This window comes from Oreochromis aureus, linkage group 4 (genome assembly GCF_013358895.1).
Source record: "Oreochromis aureus strain Israel breed Guangdong linkage group 4, ZZ_aureus, whole genome shotgun sequence".
In the NCBI taxonomy this organism is placed as follows: domain Eukaryota; kingdom Metazoa; phylum Chordata; class Actinopteri; order Cichliformes; family Cichlidae; genus Oreochromis; species Oreochromis aureus.
This window is the reverse complement of record NC_052945.1, coordinates 36,641,595-36,653,864: the sequence shown is the minus strand read 5'-3', so window position 1 is coordinate 36,653,864 and position 12,270 is coordinate 36,641,595. Positions and strand designations below refer to the sequence as shown.

The 12,270-nt window shown below is 42.2% G+C and overlaps 1 protein-coding gene across 1 annotated transcript in view; it reads left to right on the top strand.

Annotated features, from left to right (window-relative positions):
• Positions 1–12,270, top strand: part of rgs9a (regulator of G protein signaling 9a) — a 112,751-nt gene that overhangs the window by 97,254 nt on the left and 3,227 nt on the right. Inside the window, exons 12-16 of the mRNA XM_031755809.2 lie at positions 468–581; positions 9,206–9,321; positions 9,878–9,965; positions 10,507–10,645; positions 10,743–10,825. Of these exons, the coding sequence (XP_031611669.2) occupies positions 468–581; positions 9,206–9,321; positions 9,878–9,965; positions 10,507–10,645; positions 10,743–10,825 (540 nt within the window). The remainder of the gene's footprint in view (positions 1–467; positions 582–9,205; positions 9,322–9,877; positions 9,966–10,506; positions 10,646–10,742; positions 10,826–12,270) is intronic.

The window sequence follows — 12,270 nt, the reverse complement described above, 5'->3', positions numbered from 1 at the left end:
CCTGCAGCAAAATGGGACGGAGTAACAAGGAGGAGTAACAAAAACAGAAACCAGAAAGAGTATTTCAGTCACAGTTTGGTAGGTTCCCAATGATGAGCCTTACCACCTCCTTTCCATTCTGTCTGTGTGGCTTTTCTCAGGATTTTGGAGAGGGGGTGTGGCTTGTTTCTAATCAGCACGGCTGGTAAACAGCTGGCCCCAGTGAGCCACTGCTCTTTAAACGCCCTCAGAGCTCACTGACTGTGTCACTCGCTTTTTTAAACACCTTTTTGTTTTTTCAGTACAAAAAAAAATCTCTTCACTCGAGTGCTCACCCACAGCACTAACAGCACTATCATCATTAGTTTAAAATAAAGTATATTTAAATGAACATATATATGCATCTCCTTTTGTCGCGGCGGTGCTGCCTGGTTTCGACATCCTCAACTAGAAAATAAATGAAGCTAATAACAGTTCTGTCTCTGCAGGCTGGTCAAATACATCACAACCTACAAAAATCACGACCCATTCCTGGCTTCCTGTCTACCCAGCAACCCCTGGCAAACAGACCATGATGCATACTGGACTCTCAACATGAGAAGGTGAAACCCACCACAACAGTGCACCAATTTCAGCAGCAGCCCCGAGGAGTCTTTGCAGTCTAACATTTTAAGTGTGTTTATTTAGAAAGTCGTTTAAAATTTCATTCTCAAATCAACTGGGGAATAAAATGTGATGGGCACTCAGTTTCATTTTGTTTCCCGTGTTTATTAAAAGTTTCTGTACATGAGACTGTACATGAAAGATGGATAAAGGTTGAAGCCTTTGCGATACCCAAATATGAGTGATGAAACATGAGCTACCTTTGTGACCCTGATGTTAAGAGTGAAATATCCTTATATGTCCAAACTATTGTTTTACCCACACTGTAAACATGTGTTTTAATGCTGCTGGTGTTGAAGCAGTACCTGCAGTTTCTGGCACTTCTTCACTGGCTTCATTTTACCATTAACTCTAGTTCATGTTGGATAAAGTGATCAAACATGTTTCCTGTCAGATAATATTAAACTGACAATAATATTTCATATTTAAATGTTTTAAAACTAGTGGAAAGTCAGTGGAAGTGGCTCAGTGGAAAATCCATCTTACTGATCGCATGAAAGGGATAAATTATTGCTATTTAATTTTGTGAGCCCCAGAGGTATTGATAGGTCTATAGCTTACACCGATTCGCTGGAACGTTGAAGGCAATGTGATTACACAGCAAGCAAGACACGAGTAGGCAACATTCTTTATGTTTCACGTGCACGGGAGAGAACTGGACAGGCGCCGTTCCTTTGCTTGACCCCAGTTGCTCTCGTCCGCTCCCCCGTAACACTGCTCTTTTATTGTGGTTACATGAATATGCATAGGTTCATTAACATATGACCCCTTATATAGGTATACATGTGAACAAAGAATACCTTGTGTGTGTGTGTGTGTGTGTGTGTGTGTGTGTGTGTGTGTGTGTGTGTGTGTGTGTGTGTGTGTGTGTGTGTGTGTGTATATGTGTGGGGTCAAAATGTGAAGACTCCCCAAAGCTGGTGCCAAGAGTCTAACGGTACATCTAAACAAAAGGCTCTTAGACTCAAACAGATATACGTGTGTTTGTTATACCATATATCAGCAAGAGAAGATACGACCTCTCCTAGGAGGTGTGTGATCTATGCCAGAACACTCTGAAGAGGAGTGAACACACTCCCCTCTTCATGCTACACAGAGTTGTTACAGACCTCCTGGGATGAGACATTCTTTCAATCTACAAATGATTATATACTTCTAAGCATATATGAGTAAATATCTCTAAGCATAAATGACAATCACAATACAAATCTAACATTTCCCCCCTTTTGGCAATTATGCTAGAAAAGTACCCAGTTATGATCACCTCATGCCTGACAGTGTCAATGCAACCATTTTTATACTCAGCATATGTAAACGTATACAGTCTGACAAATATATTAGCAGTTATCCAAGTTCTCATTGATCTCATTCAATGGTAACCTGCATCCTACAAGCAAACAAATGAATTGTTAATGGTCATAAGAGAAATTAACATTTTCAGAAACACTCCAGCTTGGTTGTGCTCCTCCGCAAGACATGTAAATCACGTCTCTCTGCAGAGTGGTTTAAGTTCTGCAGGGCGTCATGTCTCTTCCAGTTGTTTCCATCACTGTCCATAGGACCGGAGTCCAAATGTATGTAGAATAGACATTCAAACATACCAGTTGAGTTTGCCGTTTGTCAACATGGGTCTCAGCTATTGTGAGAGCTGCAGACCTCTTCAGCACTCTAGTTTTATGGCCTCTACCAACCCCCATCACCTCACTTCAGGCCTCCGTCCTGCGAGGGGGATACATATGACTCCTCCATTGTCCATTCATCTCTGCAAAAACCCTTCTGTGGAAAGGGTGTCGGATCCAGTTATCTTACTGCTGTTATGATCCCAGCAGTCTTGAGATTGTCATCGTGTGCACAGTACAGTGACACAGCATTAGGTGATGTTTATAGGAAACTGCTGTCATCACCACCATAGCTTCTGGTTCCTGTGCTTCTCACAGAATCATGATGCCATCCTCCATCATTGTCGGTGGAGCTTGGCACGCTCCCCTCATCCTTCAGGTGCCCGTCTGTTGTCCACAATCTCCTCTGTTGGCCTCTGGAAAGCCCCCTTGGCACAGCTCTCATTCCAACGCAGCTTCATGGTCCTTACTGTGGTTGTGGAATCTGATCTCATGATGGGCCCCAAACAGCTTGACCTCGGACCTCAACCACTGCCTGGGCTGTCAGCTCTGCCTGGAATGGGTTCTTGCTTCTCACTGGGCCTCTGAAGATTTCTCAGGAGATTCCTTTCAGCAATACTCTGACTGCTGCACCTGCACCTGTATTTCCTTGCTAGGAGGAAAAACTCCTACTTGGAAAGCATGTCAATCATCATCAAACCACATTCTTTAGTTCAGTGAGCTTCATCTATGGACCATCAAAGCCTCATCTGAACATGGATGCACCACTTTACATAGGTTTAATACCCGTAAATGAACTGTTAATCACACAAATCACCGCAACAAACATAAAAACATAGTTTAGAAAACATAGAAAACATAGTTTCATGTAACTCTGTAATTCTGGACCCCTCCTCTTGACGCATGGACACTCCCATGAGTCAACTCATCAAAACCAGATTCCTGTCTGAAAGAAAAAGGTTAGCTAGATCATGTCCCAGGCAACATCATGGCATCTCCTCTGGAGCAGCGCCGTAACCCTGCAATAAAAGATGTTAGTGTGTTTTGCACAGTAAGTGTGCTCAACATGTGGCTCTGCCTGGAGCCATCATACACACCATCATGGCCTGGAAAACAAGATCTGGAAGTAAAATCAAACTTCACACTTATAAACAATTGTATCATTAGAGTAATAAAGCATCAACAGGACAAGTATCATGTGCAGGTTTTCTCAAATCAGTAAACTACAATTATTACCATAATTCACCCCAAACATGGATCATCCCATGTACTCAGTTAACATTAATGTAATCGGTGACTTCCCTTAAGCAAAGTCACTCCATGTATTTAACACTAGGAGCTCAGTAGTGGCCAGCTAATGAGCCCCATATCAAACTATTCCACAAACACTGCATCTCTTAGTTGCTTTCTCATGTTACTTGTCCGTTTCTGCTGAATCCTCTACATGCACTCTTAGAAAAACAAACATTAACAACACACATGGACAATCCTGGAGGTCAGGCACAAATTGACAGGGTCCAGAGGTGCTGTAAAAAGACCATAAAGTTAGCCATCCATAGCTGTGGAAAGAAGTAACACTAGTTTCAACACAGGGAATGTTTCACATGTTATTCACATCGTCAAAGTAACCTTCACATTTTCCCAACAACACAGTGTAACAGCATCACCAACTCATAACCTGTAAACACAGTTTTCTTCACACATGAACCCAGAAATCCTGTAGTAGGAAAACATCAACCAGCTATCCTGGTATAAATCACATGATCAAATCACATGAAAACTGTAATGCTGTAGAAATGTTAGCGCTGCGCAGGTGTATACACACTTTCTCACAGTTACCTCTGTGAACAACACAAGGTAGTGAATAACACCCCTGATAGATGCACAGACACAGAAAGTGGCATTTAAAAGGTTAAATCATCACGCAACCTCAATGTTGTTGTCATCTTTCCGCTCCTGTAAAAAGAAACACACATAGATTCATCTGCACCTTTGTCAGGTGGGGGTTAACTTCGCACAGTGATGTCAGTCAGTCTGTCAGCTTCTGTCCGCTTTTACCAGTCAGTCAGTCTCCCATTTTTATTTTCACTCATTCATTCATGCATTCATTCATTCATTCTTTGCTGATAGTGGAACCTATTGTCGCGTCGTATAGCGCTTCTGTTCTAATCGTGCAGATCTGCTCAAACAGAGATTATCAAACAAAACTTTCAGTGCACTGTGAAAGTATCAAAATAAAAAGGCCTCGTTAAGTCATGACACATGCTCCTCATCTCAGGAGGGTAAATCATACCATTAGCATGATTTATCATACCATCATACTAATTGGCAGGCTCAACTTCACAACAAAAGAAAAATCATCAGCTAGATAAACTCCAAACCAACCATCAGCCACACAACACACAACATAACCCTAATGTGTTATTAGATATAAGTTTCATCTGTACTTTTTACTCATTTAGGCCACAGACCCATCTTATTCAGTTTTCCTCTTTCCCCGTCATCATAAAACATGTGACATGTTGTCATGCATTTCGCAAAAGAAGTTTGTTCTGTATTCAGAGTTTGGTATTTGGGTGCAGGATTCACTCGCACATCACAACAGGAAACTCAGTGTTTTAGAGTCTCCACTCCAACACATCCCATTCACTCGTGCTAGAATTCAATCACCTTTCATTAATCTAAGAACCATCAACTAATTTGCATATCAGCTATTAACCCACTAAAATGACAGGACAACAGAAATGCATGTTCAAAATATTATCACAAAAATAGAATTTCCCTCATACAGTAAATTACTTGTGATGCATCAATCAGGCAGAAAGCATCTCCCAATTTACTATATTAACAACTAAATTTATTGTCTGATCACTGGTTGGTCAAACCAGAATCTTTTTTTTTCCCACAAAAATTAAACTGTTGTCCTGTAACATAGTTAGTTAATTGTCAGCATTGGATAAATTCAGCATTTGATAACAAGTCTCTGTTAAATTTACACTATTTTAGCACTGATGAGAGATAACAAGCTGATTTTCATTGCATGTGTGTTTGTGTTATTAGGCAGGTTTAATCAATGTCTGTGGAGCTGCATCTCCAGCAGGGCATGTTCTTAAAGCTGCCTTTCCTACACACTTCTCTGCTATTAATTGATCATCATTTTGTAACCAATGTGCTATGAGTCCACTGATCTTTGCATCACACCAGGTGATAAACAGACTCACATGCTCAAGATGGTGTCTAATCTTCATGAGCTCTCTTGTTTGTGTTAGTAGGGTTAATGCATGTTCTGCTTGTGTGTGTGATTTTGTATATGTTTCTTCTTGCAGTGTTTCAGATTCCTTCACAATTTTCCACTTAAGCAGTCAGTATTATTTTCCCCAGGTTTGCTAACCCAAATTTTGATTTCCCACATTAAACAACAGCATTCCTCTGTGTTCTTACCTCCTGCTCTCACTCTGTTGTCCTCTCCCACTTCAACAGTCCAACAGCCGGCAGTTCTTCTTCAGCTTTGTCCTGTGTTCCACTGTCTCTTCTTGCCATCTTGCTCCGAAAGTGGCAAATGTCAAACTCCAACAGTCTCCTCAAAAGTCCTTTTCACAAGCACAGTGACTTTGCAGCTTGATGGAAATACAGTGTCATTCATCCAATCAGGCTGTTGGGTTTGCTCTTCTTCTCCACTGCTGTTTGTCCACACTGCTGCTGCTTGCTGGGTCTCTTTGCTCAGGACTTGCTGCTGTCTCTTTATCTGCCATATATTGCTCTTGGAACTGCATTCCTTGTCTTCAGGGAGGAGTGAGAGCTTGCTTGTGAGGATGAGGGACACATGGAGCTGTAAATAAGTTAGCCAGAAACTTGGCCCGAATGTTTCCAATGATGTTAAACTATAATTTCCTTCCGACCGCTGCATGTGGAAATTGATCCAGGTCTGCTTTTCATCTGAAAGTGACAAAACTAAGACATTTCCATTATTATTATCACTGCTTAACCAACACACAGAACTCTCCTTTCTTAAAAGCAGAAAATGAGATTATAGTTATTCTTGCCTAATAGACACAAAACCTTTTTCCTATAATTATTTTCCATCTACAATATAAATTTTGTCTCTTTTTTTTACTCTCTTTTTTTTCTCTTTACACCAGCTGGTGACCTGCAGAATCACCGCTCTCACAATTTGTGACAATTACGTTTACACAACGCACACACACACTGTGACGTCAGGCACATTCACACTCACTTTTTTTCCATCTGCATAAATAAATCATATGGCTGATGATATGTGCCATGGTGATCCATAAGTATGATCACAAGTTTATTTAATTATTTTTCAACCCAACAAAGCAAATAAACAAAAACATGATGCTGATGCTATGAACACTCTACACACATGAATCATGATCCAGGAAAACTGCTGCGCATCTGAAAGAAGAAGCTGAACTCACGGATACGCTACATACTCGAGTTATCATAGTTCTCTTCCCCTTTCTTTGATGAGTTCTCAGCCAGCTCCTGATCTGATAATGTGTAGCTTGCTCATCAGCTCAGAAGAGACAGCAACACAACCTCACACAGTGGTTGCGTGCTTTGCCCACAGTGGCAAAGACTTACATTTTCATATTAAATTCAGCTTCTCCATCATGTAGTTTTCAGCCGTTTCACACAGGGTTCAGCATAATAGTTGTTTTCATAGGTGTGCTCTATATCTCAACAATGGCTCATAATAAGACGACAGTCTTTCAAACAGGTCAAGTGCCTCTATGCACGTAATTAGGTAAAATATTTACCTATTTTACTTCATCTCATATGTCATTGTACTGAATTTGAGCAACCCTAAGCTTAATGCAGATTACTGTTAACAACTGGTTAAAGTAATGGTCTGGAGCACAGGCTGTTGTTGATCAGGGCAATCTAAAGAATCATCTAAACATTTTGTGTCAGCAAGGGGTGGGGGAAGCCATTCACCAGAGCATAGCTTAACTGCTGCTGATGTGGGCTGGCCTTCTCCACATGCTCTTCGAGGCTGCTGTGTTTTCTGAAAACTTAATCTCTTCCATGTATAAGCCTGCGATTAACTGCACGGCTCAGGTCCGCGTGAAACCTGCGCGACCGTGCTCGTGTGAACCCGTGCAGCTAAGGAGCCGTCACTCTTTTTTTTTTTTAAAAAAACTGTGCGCTCCCAGGAGTGAAGTCCAGCATAAACGTCCGTCACGCTCGGACGCACTCTTGGTTGCTTAGGAACCCATGATAACAACAACAACCGTGTCCCAGACCACGCCTGCTCCGCAGCATTCATACAAACACAACAAATATCCTCGCTCACAAACAACAAAAATTAGGCCTATTTTCTCAACGCAGTCTCACACAGTGGCTGCGCGCTTTGCCGCACTCAGTGGCAAAGACTTACATAACAGTGATCACGCGCTTTGCCGCACACAGTGGCAAAGACTTTCAACGCAACCGCACACAGTGGATGCGTGCTTTGCCGCACTCAGTGGCAAAGACTTGAAACTTACTTGGCTTTGCTTAGCGTGTAATATCAGCCTCGGATCCCGCCGATCGTCATTCATCGAAGAGAGAGAAAACAGATAGCTAATCCACCGGCCCGATGACAAATTCTCACGTTTCGCTGACGTCAGGGTTCTCTCCTCGGTGAATGCCGACTCCAGGGATCCGGCGTCGAAGGACCAATTAATGATAGGTTTATAGCTTAAACCGATTCGCTGGAACGTTGAAGGCAATGTGATTACACAGCAAGCAAGACACGAGTAGGCAACATTCTTTATGTTTCACGTGCACGGGAGAGAACTGGACAGGCGCCGTTCCTTCGCTTGACCCCAGTTGCTCTCGTCCGCTCCCCCGTAACACTGCTCTTTTATTGTGGTTACATGAATATGCATAGGTTCATTAACATATGACCCCTTATATAGGTATGCATGTGAACAAAGAATACCTTGTGTCTGTGTGTGTATATGTGTGGGGTCAAAATGTGACCCCGTGAAGACTCCCCAAAGCTGGTGCCAAGAGTCTAACGGTACATCTGAACAAAAGGCTCTTAGACTCAAACAGATATATGTGTGTTTGCTATACCATATATCAGCAAGAGAAGATACGACCTCTCCTAGGAGGTGTGTGATCTATGCCAGAACACTCTGAAGAGGAGTGAACACACTCCCCTCTTCATGCTACACAGAGTTGTTACAGACCTCCTAGGATGAGACATTCTTTCAATCTACAAATGATTATATACTTCTAAGCATATATGAGTAAATATCTCTAAGCATAAATGACAATCACAATACAAATCTAACAGGTATGCTTTTTAATTGTGTTATTTTAGCTTTTACATTACATCATATGAAATGTACAAATAATGAATGTGTCATGTTAACTTGACTCAGAGGGAGAAACTAAAGGAGGCAGCGTTATTGCTGTTACTTGAGACTCAAGAATAAAATGACAAAAACTCAAAGTGACGCAGACACACAGGATGAGATCAGAGCAGAGTGAATACACCTGGAAGCAAAAGGGAACACAAGATGGGAGACTACCAAAATAAAACAGGAAGTCACACACACTGATACTCAGACTAAGACATGTGAACTTGACAGTGGGGACAAACAGACACAGAGACATGACAGACATGACAAAGGGACAAAAAACAGAGCGATGAACACAGGACCACAAAGAAGACAATCGCAGAGAGACGAGACAGGCACAAGACTGAAAGGATAACAGAACAAGCTGGACACAAAAGAGACACTGCTATGATGAAAATGCAAAAACACTCCCTAGAAAATAACATATTCACTAGAACTAGAAGATGATTATCTTATAAATAAACAAATAAGAAGTTCAGAACCAAACTTCAAACCCTGGGTGAACTCAGGGACCACGGCAGGATGATGATGGATTGCCCCAATAGCAACTGAACCTGTGTTTGTCCTTAGGGTTGAAGTTCCTACTAAAATGCGTGTGGAGCGCTGGTCCTTCAGCTTATTCGAGCTGCTGAGCGACCTGCGAGGGCGAGATGACTTCAAGATCTTCCTTAAGAAGGAGTTCAGTGGTACGTCAACAAATGTTGTTCATCACATTTTGTCTTCTTGGTAGAGTTGAGAGTCTGCATGACTAAACAACTACAAGCATGTAGTTTTATCCATGTTTTGCTAAATATAGTGACGTATAGGACACATTTAAACTTCATCATGTTGATAGGTGGGAGATAAAACGTGAGACAAAGGGAACGTGGATGTTTCAACTAAAATGTGAAACACCCACATCAGCCATATTTCTTCCACAGTAAACATCAGGATCCTTATTATTCAACATAGAGCTCATTTGTATTTATTCAGTCTTCACAGTTTATTTTAGTTTTGTCCAATCTTTGTTACAACATTGTGGAGAGGTATCGATAATTTCGCAAAAATGTTACAGTTTGGCTCCACTGGCAGGGCTGGATGAACCACCAGTGGTTTATAGTGTCTTACTATTTATATTTTATTCCTGCACATTTGGCGTGGAGCCCCCATGATTTTGTTGTACATGTACAATGACAACTCTATAAGTCAGAAAACTGTCATATTTATTAAGAGCTAATGTGGTATATGGTGTATGCACATCAGGTGAGAACTTGGCTTTTTGGGAAGCAGCAGAAGAACTGAAGTGGGGAACCGCATCGTCTATGTCAACAAAAGCTGAGACCATCTTCAAGTAAGACAAATAACCTAACCTCATTCTTCTTTCTTTGATTTCTATTAATTATTTTACTTTATTTTACATTCCACATTTTTTAATTTAAATTCCACATTTTGTGTTTTCTTGAGACCCGTCCAGCCATCCATCCTCTTCCACTTATGCCTGGTTACACAATACATCTTTGTTTCACATGAGAATCATTTTCAGACTTTACAGTAGCTTTTGATTCACTTCACTTAAATAGCACCAAATCACAACAAGAGTCACCTCAAAATGCTTTACATTGTAAGGCAGACCCTGCAATAATACATACAGAGAAAACCCAACAGTCATATGACCCCCTATGAGCAAGCACTTTGGCGACAGTGGGAAGGAAAAACTCCCTTTTAACAGGAAGAAACCTCCGGCAGAACCAGGCTCAGGGAGGGGCGGGGCCATCTGCTGCGGTGAGGGGAGGAAGACGGGGTTATTTTAAATTGATTTCAGGTTTTCTAAATCTTCCCTCCTATAACTTTCAGCCATAGAAGAGATTGATGTAGTATGTGTGTGCATGCAGGACCTTCCTGGCCCCTGGCGCCCCCCGCTGGATCAACATTGATGGCAGGACAATGGGTCTGACAGTGAAAGGTCTGGAACATCCTCACCGCTATGTGCTGGAAGCAGCACAGACGCACGTCTTCATGCTCATGAAAAAGGTGTGTCCAGATTCATGATCGGTGTGAGGATCAAAAATGATCTGTTCATACCAAAATGTGGCGGTTGCTAGCATGCTCATGTTTTTGATTGGCACAGGACACGTTCTTCCGTTACCTCAAGTCACCTACATACAAGGACATCCAGAAGAAGGCACTGAACCCTGAACAGCACAACTTCAGGTTGGTATTCTACATAATGTAGACACAGAACCTGAATTTCAGTTACCACTTATTCCAATTTAAAATGATCCAAACAGGAATAACAGGGAAGGAACCTCCTACTATATTGGGATATATTACCACAAGTACTGACGTACACACAGGCAGTACTTTTTGCCTGGATCCTTCATAATAGTAATGCGACTACATCACAAACTTTTGGCATTGGCAATTGACACATCCATCTTTCCATACAAACCTAAATATAAGGAGACATGTTTAAATCCAGGCTGAAACAGGAAGTGGTGACAGTGTTGAAAGAGAGAGGCCTGCAGTTAACAAGAAAGGACGACTGTATGAAACTGAATAGTGTCTGAAGTCCACAGGGGAAGCCAGAAGAGGTGCAGCTTGTTTCCACAAGAGTGGTGGAGATATCATCTGAATTTCAGGAGTGGGACCACTCCTCCTTCACGCCCCCTCCGGCCTCAGGCTATAAAAACCCCCCTTCTCCAATACCTGCTGTTTTGATTTTCATGCCCCACCCTGACCCCCTTTTCTTTCCTCTCTTCTCCTCTTCTCTCTTCCTTTCCTCCATTTATTTCTCGTTAGTACACGGGGATCTGCCCGGCCCGAGAGCCGTCGCCAGTCCCCTTCAAGGCCTTCCCCAAACCGCAGCACTAATCACACTTCCTCATCCCTCATCGCCCATCGTTACCAAGGATGTGGTCCCTGCTGGTGAAATGACTGTTAAAAACCAGCGGCACTCACACTGAAATATAAGTTCCCCTGAGACCCTCACTGTGGCTCAAGTAAAAAATGTTTGGAGTTTAAGTTGATATGAAAAGGACGAAGACTAAAAGAAAAAGAAGACAGAAAGAGGAGAAGGACCGCGTCACTGCAATGGGGAAACAAAATAAATCAAACTTCTCGAGCATTCATGGGATAAAGCCTCCAGTAATGATAGCGTCATTTTCAAATTGAAGATAAGAACATTTAAGATGAGATGAGACAGTATGAGGGATGTTTACATGTTTCAGACTGATAACTGACACTGGCCCCTCGATCTGCTCTCACACACCTGTTTGTCCTCTTCTACATGCCAAGAGTTAAGAAAACATTTTAAACTACTCGTAATAAGTTTGTCTATGTGATCTTCAAGAAAGAGATGCGTCGATGCGGGAGCTGGATGTAGTGCACAGTCAGGCTAACACACCGCGAGGGCCCAGTGTCCTCTAATGTGCCCTCTGCTTGAGAAGCAATGAAAAACATGCCTGTAAAACAGCACAGTTTGGTGAGGGCTCAGTGATGGTCTGGGGAGGCATATCCATTGGGTGAGTGCCCAGATGATGGCAGTCTGACTCCAACAGGTATCCTTAGACCCTACACTGTTGGTCCTGAGCTCCTTCTGGTGCACGATAATGGATGACCTCGTAGCAAGAAGGATTCGATAGCATTGACAGAGCCTC